The sequence below is a fragment of the Athene cunicularia genome, assembly GCF_003259725.1.
Source record: "Athene cunicularia isolate RWA chromosome 3 unlocalized genomic scaffold, athCun1 chr3_part1, whole genome shotgun sequence".
Classification (NCBI taxonomy): domain Eukaryota; kingdom Metazoa; phylum Chordata; class Aves; order Strigiformes; family Strigidae; genus Athene; species Athene cunicularia.
In genome coordinates this window covers 417,617-444,412 of record NW_020799097.1, presented here as the reverse complement: position 1 = coordinate 444,412, position 26,796 = coordinate 417,617, and the positions used below count along the sequence as shown (strand labels likewise).

Below are 26,796 nucleotides of genomic sequence, written 5' to 3'. Positions count from 1 at the left end.
ATTTACTAATTTTCAATTTATGTTCTTGGAGTTTGGAAACTGCTGCCAGATTATTTGATTGTTTTTGCATCCCACATGGTGACTGAGTGATGTTTCTGCAGTTGCTCCATGGTTGCGTTCTGAACCCGGTACAAAATGTTAGACCAGCTACAGGAAAGGGCTTTATCTAGGCTCCTTCTCTGACACATTCATAGTTTCTTGGAGGAGACTGCTGTTTGCTTTCCCGTCAGCTCAGCCATTACCAAGAATTCCTGTGCCCAGAGAGAAGATGTAGCAGGGATAATTGTCACGTCCCGCTCAGAGCAGGGAGACAAGTGACTCACATTCGTAAATCCCCAGCAGAGGGGACAATGGAGAGACAAGTCTCAGAGTCCAGACATTTATTGACTGCCCACAATGTACTAATTGGGCACACGATAATTGGCTGAGCATATAACGAGCTGTGGCAAGCAGTCCAGTGTGCCTTGTGTTGCTTAATGCAGCGAAGGGAAAGGGGGAAAGGGAAGGAGGGCGATGGAGGGGACAGAGGAACAGAGATCACTGCTCTGGGTTCCTGCCTCGACCCCGCCGCGAGGGTTCCAGGAGGCATCTGCCTTCTTCACTTCACCCCCTGAGCCCCTCTCCTCGCCCCCCTCAGTTTATACCCCCTCTCCTTGGGTCCGTCCCCATGGCCGACCCACACACCTACGGTGCCATGGGTGGGGAGGGGTCAGGTGTTCCATGGCCTGAGGTAATTAGCATGAGCTCGTTAGTCTCCGTTAGCATGTCAGGTGCTCACTTTACCACCCCTCCCTGGATGAGGAAGCCAAGGTCACTGCCCGGACAGACGCCCCTTGAGACCTGAGCAGGTGCCCCAGAGCAGAACCGTCCTGTCCCCACAGGGCTCCTGCCCTCCAGCTGCCTCCGGTGTTACTGGGGCAGCTGGTCAGCTCCGGCCTCCCCCCGCCCCGGGACTGGAGTTTCATTCCTTGGGAGTGTTTGAGACGTTCTCAGCTCGGAGGCCTCTGCCCCCGCTGTCCTTCAGCTCTCGCTCAGGCTGTCTCTCAGGCCGTGTCTCCCCCAGGCCTGTTTCTTCCCAGACATATTCGTACATGTTGTCTCTCACAATAATGCTGATGGTTATTTTTGATCAATTGGTTGCAAAATATCCTACCTGTATGGGTGAAAATACCCCGAAGCCTCTGTCCGTGCTGCCCTCTCATGAATTACATGGAAGTGGCATCACTCCATGCACGGGCTTCAACAACCAGAAAGGTTCTCACTGCTTAACGGGAAGCAGTTTTTTTCTCTGAGGAACAACCTTGTCTATTGCAGAAAGAAGCCTTCCTGCTAGGTTTAGGTTCTCCTTCTGCCACTGTGCGTGTCACGTATCACTGTCTGATCACAGTCACAGAATCCCCGACTGGTTTGGGTGGGAAGGGACCTCAAAGCCCCTACAGTGCCCCCCCCTGCCCCGGGCAGGGCCACCTTCCCCCAGCCCAGGTTGCCCAAAGCCCCGTCCAACCTGGCCTTGAACCCTTCCAGGGAGGGGGCAGCCACAGCTTCTCTGGGCAGCCTGTGCCAGGGCCTCACCCCCCTCACAGGGAACAATTGCTGCCTCAGATCTCGTCTAAATCTCCCCTCAGATTAAAACCATCACCCCTTGTCCTGACACTCCAGGCCCTGGTAAAGAATCTTTCTCTGTCTTTCTTATAAGCCCCTTTCATATACTGAAAGTAATATCCCCAGAGATTTCTCCAGGCTGAACAACCCAAACTTTCTCCCTCAGAGAGGTGTTTCAGCCCTCTGACAATTGTTGTGGCCTCCTCTGGCCCTGCTGGAGCAGGTCCGTGTCCTTCTGCTGTTGGTGCCCCCGAGCTGGACCCAGCCCTGCAGGGGGGTCTCCCAGAGCGGAGCAGAGGGGGAGAATCCCCCCCGGCCCTGCTGCCCACCCTGCTCTGGGTGCAGCCCCGCACACGGGGGGTTTCTGGGCTGCCAGCCCCCATTGCCGGCTCACAGGCAGTTTTCCATCCACCGACCCCCCAAGTCCTTCTCCTCGGGGCTGCTCCCCATCCCTTCACCCCCAGCCTGGGTTGATACCAGGGATCGCCCCGACCCGTGGGCAGGACCTTGCCCTTGGCCTTGTTGAACTCCATGAGGTTCACACGGTCCCACCTCTCCGGCCCATCCAGGTCCCTCTGGATGGCACATCCCTTCCCTCCCGCGTGTCACCGCCCCACACAGCTCGGTGTCGTTGGGGAACTCGCTGTCGGTGCCTCAGTCCCCCTGTCCATGTCATTGGTGACCATATTAAATAGTACCAGTCCCAGTACAGACCCTTGGGGGACAGCAGTCATTCTGGTTTCCACATGGACATATGGCCGTTGACTCTTTGAACGCAGCCATCCAGCTAGTTCCTCATCCATCTAACAATCCACCCAAAGAACTCATGTCTCTCCAGTTCGGTGGCCAGAAAGCTGTGCTGGGCCACGTCAAAGGCCTCACAGAAGTGCAGGCACACTCCACCTGTAGCACTTCTCTTGCTCACTGATGCACTCGTGTCGTAGAGACCCTTGATTAGTTGGGCATGAGTTGTCCTTCATGAAGCCCTGCTGGGTGTCTCACATCACCTCCCTGTCTTGCCTGTGTTTCAACATGTTTTCCAGGAAGATCTGCTCCGTGATCCAGCAGTGTGCCCGGGTGGCCAAGAAAGCCAACGGCCTCCTGGCTTGGATTGGAACTAGTGTGAGCAGCAGGAGCAGGGAGGTGACAGTCCCCTGTGCTCGGCACTGGTGAGGCCACACCTGGAGGGTTGTGTCCAGGTCTGGGCACCTCAATCCCAGAGAGATCTGGAGGGGCTGGAGCAAGGGCAGAGGAGGGCAGCGAGGCTGGGGAAGGGCTGGAGAATCAATCCTGTGAGGAGCCAGGGAAGGGGCTGGGAGTGTTCAGTGTGAGGAGGAGGAGGCTGAGGGGAGCCCTCATCCCTCTCTGCAGCTCCTGACAGGACATTGCAGAGAGGCTGGGGCTGGGCTCTGCTCCCAGGGGATCAGGGACAGGACAAGAGGGAACGGCTGGAAACTGCCCCAGGGGAGGGTCAGGCTGGGCAGGAGGAGAAAATGTTTCCCAGCAAGAGTGGTGCGAGAGTGGAACAGGCTGCCCAGGGAGGGGGGAGTCCCCATCCCTGGGGGGGTTTCAGGGCCGTTGGGATGAGCTGTGGGGGATGTGGGGTAGGGGAGAACTTTGTAGAGTCGGGCTGAGGGTTGGACTCAGTGATCCCGAGGGGCTTGTCCAGCCTGAGTGATTCTGGGATTCCATGACCTTACCAGGCAGGGAGGTGAGGCTGAGTGGTAGTTCCTGGGGTGCTGCTTTTGACACTTTTTAAGAATGAGTGTGATGTCTAATGGATCCTTAGTCTTGTCTCTGGAGAACTTGTCTGTCTGTGAGCAGTGCTGATTGTTTGGGGTAGCCTTCATGCTCCTGTATGTGAAGCAGTATGAGAGATGAGCACCAAGGCAAGACTGGGAACCTTGGAGGCATTTTTATGAAGTTGTACAATCCCTATCCAAGTAAGCAACTTGGTAATTATGTTGAGATTTGAAATGTGCAATCTGCACCTCAGTTCTGGATGCTGCTGCCTCTTACCATCACTAGCCGCGCGGTTCCTGGCTGTGCGACAGCCCTTCCTGCTCCCAGACATCTCGTACCACAGTCGGGTAACTCACAGGTAAAATCTGTCGCTCTCCTCTCAGAGCTCGGCCTTCCTGCTCTGTGCATTTGTTAAAAGACTTTGGATTTCTTCACCCGTCGAGAGGGGAGGCAGGTTGCCCGTGTGTAGTTATTAATAGCCCGGAGGCTGCCGTGGCTCTGCGGAGGAGGGAGGGCTGAGCTCGCCAGGCGAGATCCGGGCGTTCGCTCCTCTCCAGGTACAGCCTCTGATGTCGGGGCTGGCAGGGGAAATTCTTGGACTCTCTTGTAGGAGCAGTTAACTATTCAGGAAAAGCATTTCACTTACCAGGCAGGGAGACCGGAACAAGGACACCTTATAAAAGCTGGAAGAAGGAAGATTAAATATTTCTTAGAATTTTCCTAAATGGTAACTGGGGTAGATAATTATAATTCCATATTATCTCTCCAGGGTAGTTAGCTGCAGAGGTTTTAGATGTATGCATTTGCCACTAGTCATGAAAATATTGGTGCTTTAAATATAAACCTTCTTTTTAACCAGAAACAAAACCAAACCAAACCCCAGACAGCGCACACCCAAACCAAAATCCCTCAAACAAATGCCAGCTTTGGGAGTGGAAGCCCCAGCGAGTTTCTCGGCTCCCAGGACACGGGCCTGCCTGTCCCCCTCCCTGGGTGGATGTCTCTGTGCCGAGGGCAGCAGGACGCGCCGCCTGACCAGCTGGTTCTGCCTGGAGACGTGCCGGAGCACCTGAGCTCCTTGCGTGCCACAGCTAGCGAGTTCTTTCTCTGGATCCACACCATCCTTAGCTGGTTTTCTTACCAGTTATCTCCATCTGCTTGTGTTTGCCGCAGATACTTTCTCTTGCTCACTTGAATTTAAAACCTTAGAAAATATGACTTTTAACCTGCCTGGCCTTCTCCTCCTAATGATTTTGTTTCAGTTTCATTTTTATTGACAGTTGCTGAAAATCTTAGCCTAGTTCTCCCCTTGCCTTTTTTTTCTTATTTTGCCTTTTTAAAAAAAATTATTTACTATATGGTTCATGTATGAGTATGAGCTGTAATTACTGTTTTACGTGTGTCTGCTTTTTTCGGTGCTATGTGTATGTCTGAAACGCTGTTTCCTACACTGTTAAATAATCTCCACTCACGTTTGCTCTATTCCTCTTCAAAACAAGAATCTTCAATGGCAGCTCGGGAAGCAATCCTGGCTGACTGCTCCTCCATTTCCTGGAGTTTTCTGTTCATCTCTATCATTTAATTCTATTAATCTATTTATTTATTTCTCTTTATTTATTATTCATTGTATGACTGTATCATGTCTGTGCTAATACATTCTTTGTGATGTTACTGTTTGCCTGATACAGATTGAAACTCCCTGAGCAAAGAAGTGGTGATTTTGGTCTCTTTAATGGCATATGAAATATTCCTGGTAGTCAGAAGTTGAGTCAGAGAGAGGTTTTAAGGCTTTAGTAGTTTTTGGTGTATCAAACTGAAATTTTTCTTGTAATGAAGTTCTATTTCTCTTTTCTTTGCAGAAAAAGATCATGCTAAACATGTTTTTAGACACGTTGATGGCTGATCCACCTCCTCAGTGCCTTGTGTGGCTGCCTCTCATGCACAGACTTGCCCATGTTGAAAATGGTAAATGCAATATTTTCTCGTTCAAAACATCTGGTCAGAGGAGGGTTGCTGTTCAACATATGTAAATATACTGTCCTTTCTCACGTAAGGAAGCACTTAATGCCTTCATTGTTCCCACTGTAACGCTCTTAGTCCTAGAGTATTTAAGCCCAGACTTTTGTTGGAGTGAGAAGTGTTCTATGCTTCTGGGTGAAGACCAGTTCTTTATGAAATCCTCAGCGACAGTGCAAAACAAGATTGGGTTTAGAGTTCCAACGTCACGAGTAGTGGGAGATGGAGAAGCAAGCGACAGGAAAATTATATTCTCTAAATGTTCGTGTTTATTCTGAACCTTTTAAAAAAACTTTGCTTGCTGAACTGTGCTTTGACATATGCTTTCAAGTGCTAACTCCCAAAGATTTTGGTACCCATTCAAATGACTGTCTGGAGCCGCATTTGAGCACATGAGTCACTGCAGTGCTCACTATGGGAGGCAACTGCTGAGCTCCTCTCACTTCCAGACCTTTTCTTAGCTAAAATTTCCTGGGTTTACTGCCTATGGAAAGTATTTAAGGAGCATTAAGAGATAGAAAAGTGAAGATTAACAGTGAGAAAAAGTGATGAAAGAATCATCTGGCTGAGAGGGCTTTGTGGAGTTCAGGGAAGCAAAAAAGGTTTCCTGCAGAAGGTTGTTTCAAAACCATTTGTTGTTTTTAACGGCCAAAAAAGCGGTGTGTTTGCTTGTACAGTTGCACACAGCACATGTTTCTGATGTTTTGTATGTGAATTCTAGACAAAAAACCACAACTTTTTTTTTTTCTTCATCCATATATTAAATTAACATTTTTTTTCTTCACCCATATGTTAAATTTCATCTTTTGTTTCCTTCCCTACAGAGTAAAATCATCTTCCCATCCTTCAAAACCCCTGCCCTTCTAGTTGTTACCTCCTCTTCCTCTTGATGCATTTATAGTCATTTCTAGACTTCTTCCTTTTGGGACACAGGTCGATCAGCTCTAGACTCTTGGTTTTGCCCAGCTGTTTACAGGCACAGCTCGGCAGGCTGTCTCTAGCTGAGTTTGCTTGATTTATATTCATTCCCTGGTTCCTGACATTTATGCCTGTGACACAGTTCAGTGTTGCTGCCATTTTGATATGCTGGGTTTTGGCATTTGTTCCATTGTCTTCTCTTGATCCTCTGGCAAAGCATATCTGGTTGTGAATTTGATCTGCATTTGTTCAGCAGTGAACAAGAATGGAATTGGGCCTTTTCTTCTTTATTGCAACAGAAGAGAAGGTGAATTTCCTGATTGCTCTGCATGGTTATCGACCTTTCCTGATAACTCATTAAAAAGCTGATTTTTTAAAAGAATGTTGAGGGGAGCAATTTCGTGGAGACAAAATCTTACAGGAAAACTTACCTAAAGATGAGGAGGTTGATCTGGATAGAATATTAGGTGAGCTACAGTACTGCAGCGTCTCTCCATCCGTATGTGCCAGGCTGCCCGAAGAGAAGGGCGGCAGCAGCTTCTCGCTTTCTTCTTCTTCCTTTATCCTCTTCCCCTTATCAACTCATACTTCAAGAAAAGCACGGGGGGTGGGATAAATACGGTAAGGAAACAGGCAGTAAAACTGTTTATATGACTTTCAAGTCAGGGTAGAATTGCACAGAGCTCAGGCAAGGGTGAACTGTTTAAACGTAATGTTTGGACAGAAGTGAACTGATGGAAAGATCTGGAGATAATCCAGAGCCTGATCTTTCGTCTGCCTGAGAGCACCCGAAGGACATTACTGGACACCCAGATTACTCTCATCCTTGTAGATTAGTGCCTGCAGTCCTGTATTCTCTGGCAGCTTCTGTTGCCTGCACTGCTATGGCAGCAGCTCCCAGCCATCTGCCCTGGGAGCACTGGTCTAAGTGTCCCCAAGCAACCAGGGATTCTCCCCATTCATCTCTTCAGCCAACCAGCCCCCAGGTTTAATCCTACGTTACACACAGGAGCCTAGTTACACATAGGCTTAGCATTCAGATAACTTGATAGCATAATTTTTAATGTTTGGGGCATTAAAATTATGTTTCTAATTCTTGTCAGTGTCTTCGGCAGCTGCCTCACAAGCTGCTTGCTGAGTTAGGTTGCCATCGATAATTTGCGCCGGTGTTCTTGCCCTCTAAGGTTACTACAATTTTTTTCTTCCTGAGAAACTTTTATTCTGTCACAAATGGTATTTTTGCTCCAGAGTCAGGCAACAATTTCTCTGTCTGGTTAAAGGAGCTGATGAGAAATCATTGCAGCTGATGTACAGGGGCGTGTAGGAAGCCACAGCGGGCTTAGCAGGTGGGAGAGATCAAGTCTGCACTATGTCCCTACAGCAGAAGTTAAGGGAGACTTGGTGACGGGGCCTGACTGTGGGAAGGTAAAAATAGCAAACTCGAAGGATGGAGACAGTAGAAGGAATGAGCTTGGGATTACTGGGACACGTGGTAGGAAAAGGAATGTTGAAGGAACACACAGCTTCGATTGTAGATGTGCCTGCTAGGGAAAAAGGGAGCCAGAAGCTTTTCTAGTTTGAGGTCTGGGACAGGGCATGCACAAGAGTTCACTGTTGCTGTGGAGCTGGGTTAAATATCTCCTATTAAATGGGCATTTTCAGTGTTTTAAAAGCAGAAGATGGAAGGTGTGCAGCTTGTGCCGACAATGGCTACTGCTGCGGGTTCTGTGACGAAATTAATATGAGGTTACTTTGTAAGGGCTGTGTAGGTTTTAATATCTGCATATATTAAAATACCATACCTTTTGTTGAAATGCATGACTGTAGAGGAGGTTACAGAAATGCCGCTCTCCTCTCAACTGAAAGCTTTTCCAGAACATACGCAAAGCCATGAAAGAAACAGAAATCAATGCTGATTTAAAACAGGACCATCTTTTATCTGCCATGGTGGTATGTTGGACTAATGCCTTCAGTGAGGTTTTTGTCAGCCTTACAAGCCAGGCAAAGCCAATCCTCTGATTCGGAGGAGAGCGTTGGCCACAAAGATTCTCTAGTCTTCCCCCATTACTAGCTTGGGGGCTGCTGCCCCCAGCACGTGTTTCTCTGAGACGTTGCCTCCACGTCTGATCCTGACCAGGCCTTCAGTGCTGTGCTCTCGCCAGGACTGGCACGGCAGGAACTTCGGCACTGGGTAGGGTCAGAATTGGCATCTCCCCGTGGCCATCTTAGATCCCAAAGCTGAGTCATCAGGTTCCCAGACAAAACACTGGAGTTGTTTCACAAAGTGTTCCACAATTATTAACAGGGTTTAAATTTCAGACATTGATTTGGGCCCTGAATGAATTTGGTACACTGGGTTTTTAGACGTTAAGCTACAGCTGGCCCCTGTGTTTCAGCACTGTGCAATTTTTTAATGACAGGTTCTCACATCCAGCATAAACGAAGATCAGCCTCAGTCATAACAGGGACAGTAGCCCTGAGAGGCACCCAGACACTGGAGCCTGCTCCACTAGGGCTGCTGCTGAAGGTCTCTCTGGCTCCTGAACCTCTGCTGTGTTGTGATCTGATTCCAGAACTTGAGAACTATGAGGCCTTTCCGCCTTTACCAGTGGAAATTATAAAGGCAGATCCTTCAGGTTCGGAGGCAAAACTTGGACAGAAGGGCAGCTTGTGATGAATGGGTCCCTGCTCAAGGTGAACTTCACTCTCGAGTGTAACACAGGGTTTTTTTAATTTTTAAGGCAGATGTTTTACTAGAGGTGCTGAACTGTTTCTTCAGAAGAGCTTTGCAAGGCTGTAGTCAGGCATCCTGACCCATATATGAGGATTCTCCCAGGGGCAGATTCATGAGAATGTGAGGTCTTAAAAATATTTTTGCCTCTTCCCTGACGAGCCACAGGCAGTTCAGCACTGGGAGGTGCAAAGTCCAGCGCTGGGGAAGGAGTAACCCCCACCCCAGTGCACACGGGGGCTGACTGACTGGGAAGCAATCGGGTAGGAAAGGACCCGGGGGTCCTGGTGAACACGGAGCAGAACGTGAGCCAGCGGTGCCACTTGGGGCAGAAGAGGCCAACAGTGTCCTGGGCTGCATGCGGCAGAGCTGGCGGGGCCAGGGAGATGCTTCTTGCCCTCTGTTCAGCACTGGTGAGACCAGCTCTGGAACACGGTGCCCCGGGCTGGGCCCTCCAGTGCGAGGGAGACGTGGAATGGGCCTGGGAAAGGGCCAGGAGGATGGTCGAGGGGCTGCGACGTGTGCAGTGCGAGGAGAGGCTGGGCTGCTCAGCCTGGAGGGCAAGCTCGGCGGGACCTGTCCCCCTGTGTCAGCCACGGGTGGGGAGCAGTGAAGCGGACACAGCTGAGCTCTTGTCGGTGGTGTCCAGCAGCAGGACAAGAGGCAGTGCGCACAAATGGAGATAGAGGAAACTCTGCTTAAACATAAGAAGAAATATTTTCTTTTATTGTGAGGGTGATCAAATTCTGCACCAGGTTGCAGAGTCTCCATCCTTGGAGATCAGCCTTGGAGAGGCCCCTTCCACCCTCAGCCACTTGGGGGTTTGGTGATTCCAGGTGTGACTGCAATGACAGTCCCGGTAAATCGTGCCCTGAAGCTGGACTCGATGATCTTGAGGAGCCAGGGAAGGAGCTGGGGGTGTTGAGTGTGAGGAGGAGGAGGCTGAGGGGAGCCCTCATCCCTCTCTGCAGCTCCTGACAGGACATTGCAGAGAGGCTGGGGCTGGGCTCTGCTCCCAAGGGATCAGGGACAGGACAAGAGGGAACGGCTGGAAACTGCCCCAGGGGAGGGTCAGGCTGGGCAGGAGGAGAAAATGTTTCCCAGCAAGAGTGGTGCGAGAGTGGAACAGGCTGCCCAGGGAGGGGGGAGTCCCCACCCCTGGGGGGGTTTCAGGGCCGTTGGGATGAGCTGTGAGGGATGTGGGGTAGGGGAGAACTGTGTAGAGTCGGGCTGAGGGTTGGACTCGCTGATCCCAAGGGGCTTGTCCAGCCTGAGTGACTCTGGGATCTCAGTGGTTGGTACTAGATGATCTTCAAGGTCTTTTCCGACTGAAATGATTCTGTGTTCCACCACGAGTCCATAAATAATGTTTATCTGATACAAACAGGCTCAGCCCATAAAGATCCTTTCTTTAAGTTTGTGTCTTTGCTACCAGTGTCCTGAACACTTTTCCTTGTAGTATCTGTTTAGTAGCACTTTTGCTCTGCAGTCAGGTGTTAGTTTCCGCTGTGGGTTAGTTTTCTCTGGATCACACCTTGTCAGTGTAGTGCTTTTCTTCCCTAACCTCTCCTCCCAACTGGATGTTTGTCTTCCTCACAGCTTGTAAATATTCTTATTAATTGCTCTGGCAATCACTACTGAGTTACTTCAGAGGCACTTGAGCACCTCAGTTGACACCTTTAAAAAAACCCCAAATCCTGCAATTTCCTTGGTTGTCTTTTCAACTCTGATACAAGCAACAGGCAGTTAAGATCTGAACTGAGTTTGGGTTTTTTCTTGAAATAACATTTACAGGTGAAAAAAACCACCACAAATAACATCCCTCCTTTCTCAAGGCATCAGATAAACTCCATGGATTGCTAGTATCGATGAAAACAAATAGGCCAGCATGTTATTTCTGAGAGCAATCATCTCGATTTAGATGCTAATGCCCCGCGCGGTAACAGCATGTTTTTGTGCGGGAGTTGTACTCTCTTTAGTTACGCTTTTGTAGAAACGGGACCCTTTGTAAATGCCAGTGGAAGAAGGCTTCAGGCTATGGGGTGTTTGTTTTTTTCCTCTCCCATTTATAACAAAAGGGAAGATATAGAAAAGAATATCTGGCTTTTAACCTTGCCCTTGCTGTTACCTTAGGCTTATATTAACGTTTGTAGAAATACTTCTCTAGCTCATAGAGTCCCAAGGGTGAGGGATTGTATCTGACCTGAAATACAATTTAAAACCAAACATGTGGAAGGGAGAATGAAGTTCCTATTTAGGACTTCCCAATTAAAAAATGTTCCATAACATTTTTTTTTAACTGTGTCAGCTCATTGTCCAGTCAGGTATTCTAACTCAGGCTTTGGCCACCTTCTGTGACAAATAAATCTTTAACTTTCTCAGAAAAATCAAAATAATTTCAATAATTTCTGAATGGGATTGAGAATTTCTGCCTTTCCTGAAATGACAGAACTTGTGTTTAGCAGCTGCTAAGCAGCCTTAGCTGGGGAAAGTCTTTTACTTTTCACAAGGAAAAATAGAGCCCCGCAGTGGAATTCATTTTCAGCTTTCCTTTGAAAAAAGGGGACAAAGAAAAAGAGAAAGCTAAAAAATCCACAGGACTGCAGCGATCATGCCATTTTTTTGGCTTTCTCACATTTCCTGAAAGGAGGAAGGTGATTTCCTAGGAAGATGTGCCAGATGTGCTGCGTTTTGACAGGGATGTTGAAGCACCTGGGGCATCATTAACCTTCTCTCTGACCGATTATTCTGCTTGTGGGAGGGTGAGCGGAGGTTGGCCAAGGTCACGCTCTGTCGGTGCGGGGCTCTGGCCGCTCTCGTGCTCTGTGTCCGATCTCTACCCCTTTCCCTTTCTTCCCCTCCTCGCGTCCCCATGGGCTGAGCAGTATTTTCGGTGTCTGGGTGGGTTGTGTTGCCATTTCCCTTCCTTTTCTGAAAGACAGACGCAGAATTGCCTTATTTGCACGTTTTGCTTGCTTTCTGTGCTGCCCCAGGTTTCTGTGGATTCTTATTCTTATTTCCATTAAGAAATGCCATAGCAGTTCACAGACGCACCCAGAATTATTTCATTCTTATCCTGACGGTAGTAAAGGAGTTTATTGACAGAAACTCGTGTTTTCGAGTCAGCCTGTCCTTTGCTGCTCCCAATGTGTTGCTGACATCCATCGAGAAACTGCTCTTCCATCTTTCCTTACTGCGATTTTGAGACAGTGTTTTTATGATTACTCAAGAGCCAACATTTTTTCAGCTTTCACTTTAGGGAATCTGGACATTTCCATGGAGGTCTGCATTGTCCTTGGGTTGTCAGTAGGCAGACACAAGGCTTAGTAAGAAGAATGTAGCATTAAAATCTTCTGTACCAGCAACAGGTAATTTCCTGCACTGCCCAAGTTACAAGTTAAGGAAAACTCTTCTGATTGTCGACTCTGGCCCTTAAAGACCAGTTGGAAACTATTTAAAAAGGGCAAGGAAGAGCCAAGTGCTGTAGCCAGGTTAGGTAAGTGGTTGGACTGGATTATCTTCAAGGTCTTTTCCCACCTAGACAGGTCTGTGATTCTGTGACATCGCTCTGATGAGGAAGACCAAGACCCCTCTGCGGGGCACAGCACCACTTGTACACACGAGTGGTGACAGAACGAAGCCCCTGCAGAGATATTCCAGTCCTGCCTGCGGTGGCCTGGCTAGCGCCAGTCAGTAGCTCCATGTAGCCTTTTGACAGAGAGCAGGAAGATGTGAAGCTGCTACTCGGGAGTCTTTGCACCACTTAGGCCAGGTCTTGTGATACACTCGTGTTTTTCCGTGCCCTGGTTAGAACCAACGTCTGACTCAGCACCTTGGCGCTATCCTGTGAGGTTTTAAGCCCATCGTTTCTTTTCTGGATGCAAATTTTCCAATGCGCTTTAGCCTTGCTCTGCTTCGCTGGTCCCTGAGCTTCCCAGTGGAATGTAGATTATTTTAAGGGCGAGTTCCACGTAGGCTGCTGTGTAGCACGTGCCAGATCTCCTCTGTTCATCAGAACCAGGGAAGGTGACCGTCAGGTCCACGTGGTCCGGCGGTCACAGCCTGTGAAGCAGAACGTGTTCAGCCCCAGAGATCAGCTTTGGTTTAGAGCTTTGGCAGCAGAACACAGGACCCGAGAGCATTTGGGTGTACTCACAGCTGCTCATTTAGGCCAGGGAGGTCTGGGTGGGCTTTAGTCAGTGGGAGGGTGTGGAATCCTGCTCCCGCCGCCGCTTCAGCAGGGCTCCATCCCTGGATTTTAGCAAAGACTGTTAATCTCTGGAAGAGCTCTCTTTCTGCTCACTTGAAGAGTTTCCATAGAGCAATCTGAAAGTCGGGGTTGAAACCCGGAGCTTGGCGTTACATCACGTACAGCCATGACTTTCTGGTAGAACCACGGGCAGCTCTGTGAGGAATGCGGTGCTGGGAGCGACGGGCTTTCTGTGGGCTTTGAACAGCAGCACTTGTCTGTGTTTCACACTGCGGGAGTGGAACGGAGCAGGTAGGGGCGGACACATCAGTATTGCTGCCCCGTGTCTGCCAGCACAGAGCCAAGTCTTGCTTACAGGTGTCGCTGGGAGTACCACGTGTAAGAGAACACTGTAATAGAAGTTTGTATTTGTAGTCATGGCGAGTTCTTCAGAGCATTCCTCCTCCAACAGTAATTCTGTCTTAGCCAGAGTTTTGAACAGCGGGATTTTTTTTTTTTCCGGGTTTTCCCTGAAGTGGTTTTGTGTGAAAATGTTGGATGATTACATCTTCATCATATTTTAGCTTTCTACTTTTATAATCTCTTCTTTGCTTTCCTGTATTTTACAGCTGTCATATTTTCATTTTCCCTTACCAGCTAGTTTTTTAAATGTCTTTGGGAATTTCTCCTACACAATTTAATAAAGGCTCTGTTCTCCCCTACGTAGTTCTCTCTATATTTCATTATCCATACTGTTCTTCCTACAGAATTTCTCTGTCGCGTGTGAGCAGACAACCTCGATATGCTCCTCAGTTCCAGGCCAGTCTCTGATCTTTCAGTCCTGCATCTCTCTTAACAATCTCATGTATCTTTAAAGTTAGGGGAATTTGAAACAACATGTCCCAAATACCGATCCACAATTTTCCTCTAAAACTCTTCTTTATTATTTTATTTTAGCAATCTATGATTTATATTACTATCATATTTTGGAAGCCTTAATCATATGCCCCCATGGGAAAGGCATTGTCCGGACAGAGCAGAGACTGGGTGTTGGCATCAGCAGTGAAAACATAAAACAGAAGATTAAAACCCACATAAAGTCAAAATATAAAATATAAGATTTAAAAAATATGAGATAAAAGATGAATACACGGAGCCAGGACAGTATATGGAGATTTCAAGACAAGGAGGAAGATCAGATTTGGGGTTTGGAGCTCAAAGACTGGTGGTGGAGTAGAGATACCTGCACTTGGGTGGGAAACAGGAATGAGGGATTTTGACCAGAACAGCTTCTGCGGCAATGTGAGAGGCAGAGGGAGTTCTTAGGATCAGAACTGAAGGAGAGGGACATCAGACAGCAAGCGTGCGGTCAGTGAGCGTCCAGACAAAAGGAACTTGGAGTGAGAGAAGAAAATAGGGTCAAATTTTTTTTTTTTGTCCTTGGAAACTGAAAACCTAAATCTTGTGTAATATTTTGATGTTGGAGAACAAGGGGAAGAGACCAAAGAAAATAATGATAAAGAAGGGATAGCTACGGGAAGTCAGAGGTGAATCACAAGGTGGCACAAGAAGGTCTTTGCATCAATTGGAGCTTTGTGGAAGGGGGCAAATGAGAAGTATATGTGTGATAGAGGAGGAGAAAGGTCACACCACATCATTCCAGCTTCCATTTGGAAGAATTTAACATGTCCTGATCAGAGAAGAAACGGGAACGGAAGGAGAGGAGATTTGAATAGTGACCTGAAGACTCAACATTTGAATACTGATGGCAAAAATACCGTTAAGGCTTTAGCAGAGTGTTAAAGACCAGTTACAGGAGAAGGATTTTGGAGGCTGGCATAGTTGAAAGGAGAAGAGGACCCAGCTTTGACGGGCAAGGTTGTTTTTGCCATGAGATTCCCGTTGGGGATACTCTGCGGTGCAGGAGGCTGAGCAGAGCCAGCGATGCTGAGGGGGGCAGAGACATGTGTCCCACCCCCAGCAGGGACCAGAAATACAGCGACTCTGTCACTTGGAGAAAGAGAAGGGAAAGCAAAAGCGTGCTGCGTACAGATGTGTGATCGGGAGTCAGAAAAAGGAAAAGCCGGGCAGGAGGATTGGGTTCCTGGTCCGGTCCCTGTAACTCTTCCAGCATTTCCCGTGGGGAACTGGCTGCTGGGAGGAGGGAGGGGAGGAAGGAGCAGGTTGTCTCTCTCAAGAAAGACTCAGAAGGAAGTTTGAGTCTGGCAGCCAGAAAAGGGAATGACTGAAGACTTGGATGCAACGAAAAGTGGAAAGAAGCTTAAAACTCCCACTGCCATATGTGGCAGGGAGCCTCGGGTAAAGGGCCACCTTCAGAAGGGAAGGGGCTGGCAACAGGAGTGCTCGGATCGCCCAGGCAGAGGAAAGGGAGCCTGAGCTTTTCCGTTAGAACAAGTATTTCAGAGGCAGGAAAGGAGGAGTAGGAAGGAGAGAGGAAAATGGGTCGGGGCACAGGGCGAACGCTTGCAGTCCGCAGGCAGGAGGGGCCGTGGTGCCTCACGTGTGCCGCAGTCAGGCACGTCAGTGGTGGGGAGTCGTCTCATCTGATGTCCTGGCAGCTTCGGTCTGGCTGGGTTTGTGCAGATGGGAGCGTGGGAAGGGGCCTGAGCAGGGGGAAGAGCAATGGAGTTTGTGATGTATTTGATCACATTCAGAAATTGCCAAATTCCGTGGGAAAAGGGGAATATCTGCGTTGGGTCAGGAATGGCACCTGCCAGGGGGAGGCTGCAGGTTGGTATGGGGCGCGGGGGGAGCGTGCCGTTCCACTCCACCGATTTGTTTTCCATCCATAGATAAACTTTATCACTTTCAGAGAAAAACAAACAAACAAACAAAAAAAAAACCCCACAGACAAGCCAAGCAGTGCATCTCTGGTTTCTACCTTGATGGCCCAGTCCTTTGCCTGTGATCTAATAATCTCTGATACCGATTGTTCCAATCTTTATCAATCATTTTGAGAGCGTGCTTTCTGCAGTACACAGAGTGCTGTCACCCTTGTTATTTTGCCTCATGTCTTGTTTTTATCAGCATGTTGTTATTGCTTTCCTAAATCAAGCATATCTTTTCCAAGTTTGGGGTTTTTTTTTTGGTTCAGGACACTGTCGTGCTGTTGTCCCCTTTTCATCAATAGTAATCTCTTCTAAACACGTGGGGTCAGAGGGGATAAAAGACATTTTTGGAAAGGTGGAGGAAGGAGAGACAAGATCCGGAGGTACACGGAGGTGGACAGAGGCGGCTGCCGTTGGCTGAGCCCAGTTTATTGCCTTTCATGAAGGTAGTGACCCACTGTGCTGGCTGAGCAGGAGGCAGCAGCCCTGCCACAGGCACAAAGGACACGGGGGGAGAGAGCAGGGCTGAGGGGGGCAAAAAACCTGCCTTTGGCAACCTGGGACTTCACCCATCTCTCTTTCCAAAGGCAAACTCGAGGGTGTGTAAGCGTTCGTGAAAGATTTGCCTCACTGCTTCTTAAAACCCTCTACCAAAAAGTTTCAACACCTCTTTGGACTCCAAGCTGGGCTGAGATCACTGTTTAAATATTCTTAGGGTGAGAACGTTTTTTCCTAATGTTCTAGCATGAGTTTTTTCTTATTGCAGTTCTTAAGTGCCTGTTTTTTGGCCACTGTCTCTGGAGAATTATTGCTATTTTTGTAAGTACCTCTCACATCTTTGATGATACCTTCTCGCAGGCTGCTCCCAGCTGTCTGTTGTTGGGACAGTTCCACTGCTTTCTCCTGTACATGTGATTAACCTGCATCTCCCTTGAAACGCAGTGCCCCAAATTAGACAGTTTTGATGATGGTTCAATATGTTTGTGAAAAATACTGACCAGCGTGTGACCTGGAATAAAGCTCTTTGCTCCTTAGATCTTTCCATTATGACAATTACCTGCTCTCTGTTTCTTCCAGTGGAATTCACATCCAAGTTCCAGTTGCAGCCCTTTCATCTCCTGTGTATTTCCCTCTGTCATGAGAGTACCAAGGGAGACCAATTTTGTAAGAATTACCGAGGCAGGACGAAAAATTGGTGACATTTGATGCCTGTTTCCTATTTTCAAGGTCAATTACTCTGTCAGGGGAAAACATTAGGTTGATTTGGCAACTGTTGTCCATGGCTCATTTCTCTGTTGGTCTTCAGGTGCTTACAGTACTTTGCTTTATTATTTGTTCTAGTACATATTATACAGGTTAAAATAACATGAGAAGCCAGTAGTTAGGTAGAATTTCACACCCTTTTAAGGATCATAATTACAATTCTTGTAGTGCCCCTTTTAAACCCCCTGCTAGTGTTCTCTCATTCTGTTTTTCTAACTTTATCTCTGAATATTTGAACCCTCATTAATAATTTATCCCAGTTTTCCCTTCTGCAGGCTGCTTTTTGAATTTTAGGTTATTGAGGAGCTCTTAAATTTTAGCCACGTTAGTCTTTTACTACAGTCTGCTCTTTTCTCTGCACTGAGATAGTTCGTGCTTCTTCGTTTAGCATATTTTTTTAAGGAACTGACAATTCTCCTAACTCATTTTTTCCCTTTGAATTATTTCTTCTTGTGGCTTACCTACTAATTCTCACAAGTTTACTGAAAGCTGCTGCATTGAAGTCACGTTTTCTCCTCCGTTTCCTAAAATTCACAAGACTACTCTGTTGGCATGTTAACTTAAGGTCGCTTGTCATCATCTTCATCCAGTTCTTTTCTGCTGTTTGATACAAATTTAGAAGTCTTCCTTTTTATTGCTTTCTCTACTGGAAAAAGAAGTCACCAGTTCCTCTGCAGTCCATTCCCAATGGGCATTTGTATATTGAAATTACCTGCCATGATCAAGTCCTTTACTTTATACGGTGTTGTAGGGGCTACAATAAAGTGTCATCCACCTGATCCCAGAATCCCAGAGTCCTTCAGGCTGGAAAAGCCCCTCGGGATCATCGAGTCCAACCCTCAGCCCGACTCTACAAAGTTCTCCCCTACCCCACATCCCCCACAGCTCATCCCAACGGCCCTGAAACCCCCCCAGGGATGGGGACTCCCCCCTCCCTGGGCAGCCTGTTCCACTCTCGCACCACTCTTGCTGGGAAACATTTTCTCCTCCTGCCCAGCCTGACCCTCCCCTGGGGCAGTTTCCAGCCGTTCCCTCTTGTCCTGTCCCTGATCCCCTGGGAGCAGAGCCCAGCCCCGGCCTCTCTGCAATGTCCTGTCAGGAGCTGCAGAGAGGGATGAGGGCTCCCCTCAGCCTCCTCCTCCTCACACTCAACACTCCCAGCTCCTTCCCTGGCTCCTCAAGATCATCGAGTCCAGCTTCAGGGCACGATTTATCATCTTGGCTGAATTACCCGTGGCCTTCCCGGTCAGGTCACTGCTCGGGCTGTCGTTGCTCTAGTTGTCACCTGGGTGTGCTCAGCAGTTTGGCGTCTGGGTGGGCTCTGGAGGCAGCAGACACCTCGGCACTGTCTGAGGGCTGAACCTTCCCGCAGCAGCGGCGTCTCTCCCTTCACTGCCCCGTGCAGTGTTGCACCAAGTCTCAGTTAGACCAGCTAAGTCATGATTTTTATGATAGATCAAAACTTCAGACTCTCGTTATTTGTCTGGCATCTCTCAGTAGTTTATGACACATCTCAGGATTTCAACTGACCTGCCAGTGAGCTGCTCTCTGTAGCACAGTTACGGAGACCCGTCTGTGGTTACTTATGCTCTAGACCCACAGCAATGTGGAACCATTTGCTCCTGTGATTCCCCTTGACCTCCATCCTTCCCTTCTGTTTCCTGTGCCTCACCTTTTGAGATGCATCTGACATCGTGAGATATCTCCTCTACCTCATTCTCACATCCCTCTTCTGTTTATTCTGAAGATTTCTCTCCTAAATAGAGCAAGTCTGTGATTGTTTGTTCATGGGTAGAAGAACAGGGAAGAAGCTTTTTTTTTTTTTTTTTTTTTTTTTGCTTTTTTTTTTTTTTTTTTTAGCCTGCCTCTGATGCTGGCTCTGCATGTCATACCTAATTTAATTTTCCTCAGGATGTTAAGCTTTAGAGGTACGTTGGGAGTTTCCTCAGTTTGCGGGACAAGAGGCAGCTCCCAGTCGGGGCAGAGCCAGGGAAGCTCCTCGGTGAGAGGTGCCTCGGAGCAGAAGCCCATCGTGCTCTGAATTCTCCTGTGACAAGCCCTCAGCTGACTCCAGGGTCGAGTGATCTCCCTCAGCAGACGTGAACCTCCGTGACTGTGGCCTTTCTGCTTGCCCTGTCCACTCCTGTTCTCAGTGGTGGTGGGCTTGCGTGGAGAAGTCTGCTCTGCTGGGTCGGGGGGTGCCCGAGGAGGGAGGAACCTGAGGAAAAAACACTGAACCTGTCAGAAGGAACTGCTGTGTTATCATCAACTTAAATTTACTGCTGATCTCACTGAAATTACCTGCTCTGCACTGCAGATCCACGACCCTGCCCAGCATAACAAATCGGTTTAGTGGTTAAGAACCTTGGGGGGGGGTGGTGGTGGGGGTGGTGGAAGCTCCAATGAAATTTGACGGTTGAGGTTTTCCTAAAGTTCGCTTTTTTTTGTTTTGTTTTGTTTTTTTTCCCCATCTGCACCAAGTCTTCCATCCCGTGGAATGTTCGTACTGCCGGTGTGAGAGCATGATGGGTTTCCGGTACCGATGCCAGCAGTGCCACAACTACCAGCTCTGTCAAAACTGTTTTTGGCGTGGCCATGCAAATGGGCCTCATAGCAACCAGCATCAGATGAAGGAGCATTCCTCTTGGGTAACTCACCTTTGTTTGTCGTGCTGAAATCAACCGCCTCTGTACGCATTTGTTCTGAAAGTTACTACAGTAGGACTGCGCAGCGGGACTTTAAAAATTTTTCACATAGAAAAACCATAGAAATAGGCAAAGTGCTGGTTTTGTTACAAGTGCTGTTGTTCGTTTGTTGATGGTTGTCGTTGCAGTCGATGCTGTTTAAAGCACACAGGACGGCACCGTCCTTCTCAAGGCCTTAACACCTGTGTTTTCTTCCCCACATCAGTCCTACTTTCCTTACACTTTCCTCTCTTCTAGCCTAAAAGGACTCAAAGGTTGCATCTTTCCTCCCCAGAAAGGTAAATGTGTTAGCGTGAACGCAGTGCTTAGAAAGGAACTTTATCCAAGGGGCATCTTTAAAGATAGCGTTGCTTTAAGAGAAAAATTTCCTGCTGCCATCATCCTGACAACTGTAAACGTAGGCATTGAAAACTCTTAACTAAAAAGCCTTACAGAAATTATATGAGAAATAACAATTCAGTTCGATGACTGTGTGGTAATCACATCTCAAGAAATAATAGACAATTTGAGATATAAAAACCTATTTTATGGCAAAAGATTAAGCCCAACCTTTTACTCATTCAAAGGGAAGTTCAAGTGATGATTGGATTATAATTAGTAATTATCTTCATGAGGAAGAGTCATTATGGTATTAGTGTTTAATTTAGAAAATTGGGCCTCGATACCATTCAGTAGTTGTAAGGCAATGATAGGGAAATTCGGTCTTGAATATTGTCCTGGTTTTAACCGTGTGGGTAATGAACTTTTGGAATGTTTAATCTGAACTATCAGTAGATTATTATCCCCTTAAGTATATATGAATTCAGTCTGGATTTTTGAACACAAAGGCGTATTTGCATTGTGGCTCTTTCCTTCTGGACGTGTGTTTGCTGTGAGTCTGGTTGGACGGGCTGGGCCCCAGCCTGGTACCAGGATCTGTGAATCCGTCATCCCCTTTGGGGTCAGGATTAATTTCAGAGGCAGTTGATTCTTACTAGGCTCTACAGAATAATTTGATTTTAAGATCTAATGTGAATTGGAGGAGTGCAAGTCATGTAAATGCAAAAGGAGGATGTTCAGACTGTCGCTGCGCTGGGACATGGGACGGTGCAGGTGGGTGCAACAAGCCCCAGCGGGCACCACACTGCCCTCCCCAGCACCTCCCGAGGGGAGGGGGGCCCCTGCCACGGGTGCAGCCACCCAGAATTCAGATTATCACCATCAGGACCAGGTGGGGGCTCTGGAGCTGCTTCCTTCCGTACTCTCCGTGTCGAAGGGGAAGAGGGAATTGCTCCCGCAGAAGCAGCACTAAAAGAAGCACAGAACGGGAAGGAGAAGATACTGGGCAACAGAGCTTCTGCAGAACAAAAGGAAAGAATCTATGAAAGGAAATACTGATAGTTGGGAACCTTAAAAGAGACTAGATTTTAATATTTTATCTAAGGAAAACATTGATAGGTAAAAACAACTGATCCAGAAGTCTGTAGAGGCGAATTTACAGCAGTTAAATTTGGCTGTTCTGCACAGAAACGAGGTGTAACTCCTACTAGTACGAAATCGCAGCAGTAGGTGAAATGGAAGGAACACTTTTAAAAGTCGTGTTTGCATAAATCTGCTTGTAGGAGGTTTGTATAGTACAACCCTGGAGTTAGGCCTGGACACAAGCCAAAGGAATAAAAGGCATGAAGAGTGACGGAGATATTTGCATTTCTTCTTCAGCATAGCCAGAATCCACATCAAAGAACGATGAATTTAAAAGGCTAAAGGTTGTCTAAAGGTGAAGCAAAGACAAAAGATCAAAATCGAGGACAAAAAAGGAGAAATCTGAGGGATTTCAGTAAGTGATAAGGCAGTCATAAATTATGAACATTTATGTTTCTGTAGTCTAATATTTTTGGCTCCAGCTCTAGAAACTTAGTTCTGAGCCTTTTCAACTATTTTCTGGGGTTTTTAAGCAACAAAGTGTTTTAAATGGACTGAGAAATTCAGGAATATATAAACCACTACCACACACTGGGTTATGCTCTATAAACTGAGCATGGAAGAGGGATCTTTTAAGAGTTGTCCCTTACTGATTTTTTCTTTTAATCTTTTTTTAACCTTTGCAAGTCTTGTGTGTTAATTTTACGACAATTAGTCTGAAAAAATAGATCTTAGTTTGGGATTTGGACTGTATCACTAGTTAAATGGCAGTGAAATCCATCACTGGGTGAGGTCAGGGAATCTGAAGTTCTTTTTCACGTCAGTCTTCAGTGGGACGCTTCTGCCTTCCTCAGCTGGGCGACGGGTACCGCTGGCGGAGGGGCAAAGCTGAACCTGAAAAAAGATGAGGGACACCCAGCAAAGGGAGTGGGCTTGGGGGTGTCTGGTCTGGGTCGCTTCCGTTTTCAAGATGCAGTTCAGGACAGAAGATCGGGAAGTTCTCGGGTGGGACTAAGCAGCCGCGGAGGATCCGTGCCTGGGGAGCAGCTCTGCAGAGGGCGGGCTGGGGCACGTGGCCGCGCAGGAGCTCGGCGGGCTCGGCAGCCTCAGACTTGTGAAAACACGAGGGCGGTGAGTGCCCGGGGCGCCGCGGCAGCACGGCCCCCTTGTGCTTCCTCAGCAGTCATTTCTTGAGTGAAGACCCCAAGGCTCCTGCTGACCAGATCTGCAGAGAGTAGCCGGTACTCTGGTACTAAAAAAAAATTATTATTTGATCTGGATTTTCAATCCAGCCAAGTCTAGTTCAGCCTTGTAGGGTCTGTTTTCAGAGTTGGGAGCCCTAAGTCCGGAATAAGCATTAATAACAAGTATTTTCATAAGATTCTTTTTCCTGAAATTCTGAAGTTGATAATTTTGGATACTATAAATCACATAGCGTAGTGATTTTAAAAAATAAATGTACAGATATTACTATAGGGATTTTATATATATGATATATATGTCAGTTCAGGTAGAAACCTATTTTTGAGAGAGATTTTGCTGCATGAGCGCACTGCTTGTCGAGGCCTGTTTGGGGGTGGAGCAAAAAGACTTCAAGCACTTTCCAAATTTTTCCTTCTGGGCTATTTCAATTTTGTTTTTTAATAAATAACCTTGAACACTGAGTCATTTAGTTACGTACGCGCGGCAGAACAAATCCCTCATTTTGAAAGCGTGGCAATTAGTCACTGTTCATTCTGTTTGTTTATTTTTTGTTTAGTCTGCTAAGCCTGAGCTGTCTGTCATCTATAAATTTCAGGTGAAATGTTAAAATAGCCAAATTGCCCTAAAGGTTTATACCCTAGGGTGCAAGTTTTGATGGCTTATTATCAACTGTAGTTGAGTTAAAAGCGTCTTCCAGCTATAAATTATGGCATGTTTGTTATTTATGAGCACCTTAACATGGTGGCTTTGGAGTATGTATCAACAAACCGAATGTTTAGTTGTTTCTATAGTGATAATATCTGTGGCTTCCGTTGGGAAGTCGTTACACCGGGTACTAATTGAATCTGAATCAAAAGGCAGCCCCTTTTATCTACCGAGTTAAAGTCTAGTAATACTGTAAGTAGCCGTTAATAAGATTTTGCTGTCAGAATTATGTCTCTCATATTTCTGGTTCATTTAATTTTCCATTTAGCCTACCTTAAAGTTATTAAAAATCTTTGAGCGTGTTTTGATCCAGTCCCCCAGAAACGAGCCGAAAGGGAAGGCGCTCTGAAAGGGTGCGCTCTGCATCCCCGTCACGTTGCTGTCTGTGTGGACTCCCACCAGCCCCTGGGCTCCTGTTTCCAAACGATGTAAAAAAAAAAAAACAACACCCAAACCAAAAAGCCCTTTTCTCATTGCGGGTTTCCCAGCAGAGGGCACGCGGCCCTCGCGCTGCGGCCGCCGGCGTGTCGGGGTGACTGGTACCTCCTGCCCACAGCTGGGGGCACCCCCTCTGCTCTCCCTTCCCTGGATGCCCGACTGGCCTCCTTCTCCTCGGTCCGCTTGCCCGCTCAGCACAGTTTCTCTGCCGGCAGAATTTCCCTGTGCGCTGGCTTGGAAAGTGTTTGCTTCCCTCCGCGTGTTGAGTGCAGAAGGGTGGATGTGCTGCCTTGGCTGCGCGGCTGCACCCTGTGTAGTTTGGGGTATTATAATATCGGTGACGTGAGGCAGATATTGGAGAGCAGGGGGGAAAGGGGGAGGGAAACAGTTTGCTTTAAAACCTTCATTTTCAAACAAGTGTTCTTGCCCAGCAAGTTTCAGAGCAGTTTTTATCACCTACAGATCTCTAAGCCCATCGTAACGATTGTTACCCTTTTGGTAGAGGTGGATGCGATTTATAAATGGACCATTAGAGCAAGGTAGAAAGACAACTTTTAGTCACGTAGTTTGTAGTTTCCAGCTTTTTAATTCTGTGATAAAAGTTTGGTGTTTTGTTTTGGTTTTTTTTTTAGCAGATGTAGCCTTTGATAGAAAAGCAGGTGGACAGAGGCAGAATCTATAAACCATTCTGAAATGAAAAGCATCTGGCAACACACAATACAGATGCAGTGGATTTTCTAACAGATCACAGTTGAGTTTTACTGGTGATTTCTCACATCTTTGGCACGTACAACACAGTTTTTCAAGGCTGCCTGGCAATAACACGTGGGTTTTCCCAGCAGAAAGCAGCCGTCCGCGTGCACCTGGTGCATGTACCTCTGCCCTGTGTGTCTGCGCGGATCCAGGCAACTCCTTTATCCTCAGACAGGCACAACTCATTGTGTGTAAACTTGGTTCAGGCCCAACACACGCAGCACTTGCCCTGGTTTTTTGGGAGGTCCCTTTGCAGTATTTTTCCTGACGGCCCAGGCCGAAGCGCCACGCTCAGAGCCGGCCCCGCACAGCGCGCTCCGTCCTGGCTCTGCCTTCTGCACGCCCAGGAAAAATTAGTTGTACAGTTGTTCTAGCACTTCAAATGACTTTTATCGGCTAGTGGCACGCTTACGCAGGCAGCACCACGGAAGTTACATCTCGTTCATGCTTTACTTATAACTCGGATAAAAACGTGATTGTTTATTAAGGAAAAACGTAGAATCCTTGACTGACGCATCGGTGATGCATTTACTGAGATAACCAAAGCCCAAGTGCTTGGCTTGCATCGATTCTAAGTGAGGACAAGTGCCAGGGGGAGGGTGATTTAGGGGTTAATCAGGAAGGTATTCCAGCCTTACCTTGGGGCTGTGCAAGGGGATGTGAAATCACCTGAAGAGTGTACAGTGCAGAGCCAGGCTCTCCTTCAGCTTCCTACGTTACAAAAGAGAACAAACATTCCAGCCTCTCAGAAGTATTTATTTTACTTTTTTTTTGAGCTTCCTCTGGAACCTGGAGAAGCCAGATATGCTTGCTGGTGGGTAGACACTGATTTGGGTGATGAAAACTGTGTTTGACCGGTGCTGCTTCTGAGCCCCGGTGGCACCACTGAGGAACGTTGTTTTGCAGCTTAGCGCCAGCGCTGGGCCTGGAGAAGGACAACTCTTACAATCTTCACCTGATCCCTCCTGGCCTCCGCTTCTTCTTCAGCTGGAAAAATTATTAAAACATGTCACCTAGAAGGTGGTGGAAGTGATGGGTTAGAAACAGTTCTGGGTAGCTGGATTCATACATAATTCAGCGCCCGCCTCTGACTCTGAACTTCACAGGTGTTTGAGGAGGCAGGAAACCCAGAAACATATCTCAGATAACCAGTTCAAAAGGAAGGGGATCCACTGGGATGTCTCGTAACTGCATAGTCACTGATCAGAAGATTCATTGATTCCTTAAACACTCACAGTCACCGGTGGCAAACATTTCTCACAAGTTTGATTATTCTATGCATGGTGAAAAAGAAACAGAAATTGTTTCTTTTGAGTATTTATTGCTAGACTTGGGAACAAGAGAAGTATCCTCCACTGATGGGTGTGTACATAGATACATAAAAGGCTTGAGAGCTCGCAGAAGAGGGAGTCTCAGGCTGTAAAATTGAAGATTTGCTGTGCTGAGAAGCAGGAGCTCCACAAGAAACGCCGCAGCTGACGGATCCAGAGCTGCAGAGCGCCGCGGGCGCATCGCCAGAGCCGGGCTGACACCTGCCTCCTGGGAAGCTTTTGGAGTAATGCGGAGAAGAAACCTTTCACCCACGCCTCGGCAGTGAGATGAAAGGGGAAAGAGAGTTGCCATAGGACGCAACCTTTCCGAGGAAAAACCAGGAAGGTTGCTGAAAGGTTGTGTCCCAATGAAGAGCAGGTATTTTGTTGACGTGCCTGACTTTTTTTGGCTCATCGGCCTGATGTAATGGTGTAAATCCTGCTGAGTCACAGACCGGGCCCCTACAGGGAGTAAACCAAAACGGATTGTCTGCTCGCCGTTCCCCGGAGAGCGGGCGGATGGAGCTGAGGGAGAGCAGCACCTTGGTGCCAGGCTTCTACAGTAGCAGAAGGAATCGAGAAGTGGTTGAAAGCCCCTGAAAGGAAAGGCACACCAGACTGTTTTCCCCTCTAAAGGTGAAGATAAATGAGACTGTAAATGGGTCTCTGGGATGTGTGAAACCTTTTTCAAAGTCTGAAATCCTTTATTAGTTTTAACTCTTTATTTAGAGTTGGAATTTGTTAACACCGGGGATTTTGCAGCGGTACATCCCAGTTCCAAACTGACAGAGATCCTGTTGGAACAGAAGTTACAGATTCTTCATAAAACATAGTTTGCCCCCAGCTATTTGCAAATATAAAGTCAGGAAGAAGCAAGACGAACAGCTGGGGAGGAAGATGGTAAAAATCCAGCAGTGCTAGTGGTGGGCAAGCGGCTGCTGTTGCCTGGGCAGGCTCGGAGCGGGGGTGT

General features: G+C 47.5%; 1 protein-coding gene across 4 annotated transcripts in view; it reads left to right on the top strand.

The window, feature by feature from the left end:
• Window positions 1-26,796, top strand: part of DTNB (dystrobrevin beta) — a 132,846-nt gene that overhangs the window by 41,284 nt on the left and 64,766 nt on the right. For all 4 annotated transcript variants that reach the window (XM_026844410.1, XM_026844407.1, XM_026844408.1 and 1 more), the window contains 2 exons: window positions 5,205-5,310; window positions 19,793-19,959. In XM_026844410.1, the coding sequence (XP_026700211.1) occupies window positions 5,205-5,310; window positions 19,793-19,959 (273 nt within the window). The remainder of the gene's footprint in view (window positions 1-5,204; window positions 5,311-19,792; window positions 19,960-26,796) is intronic.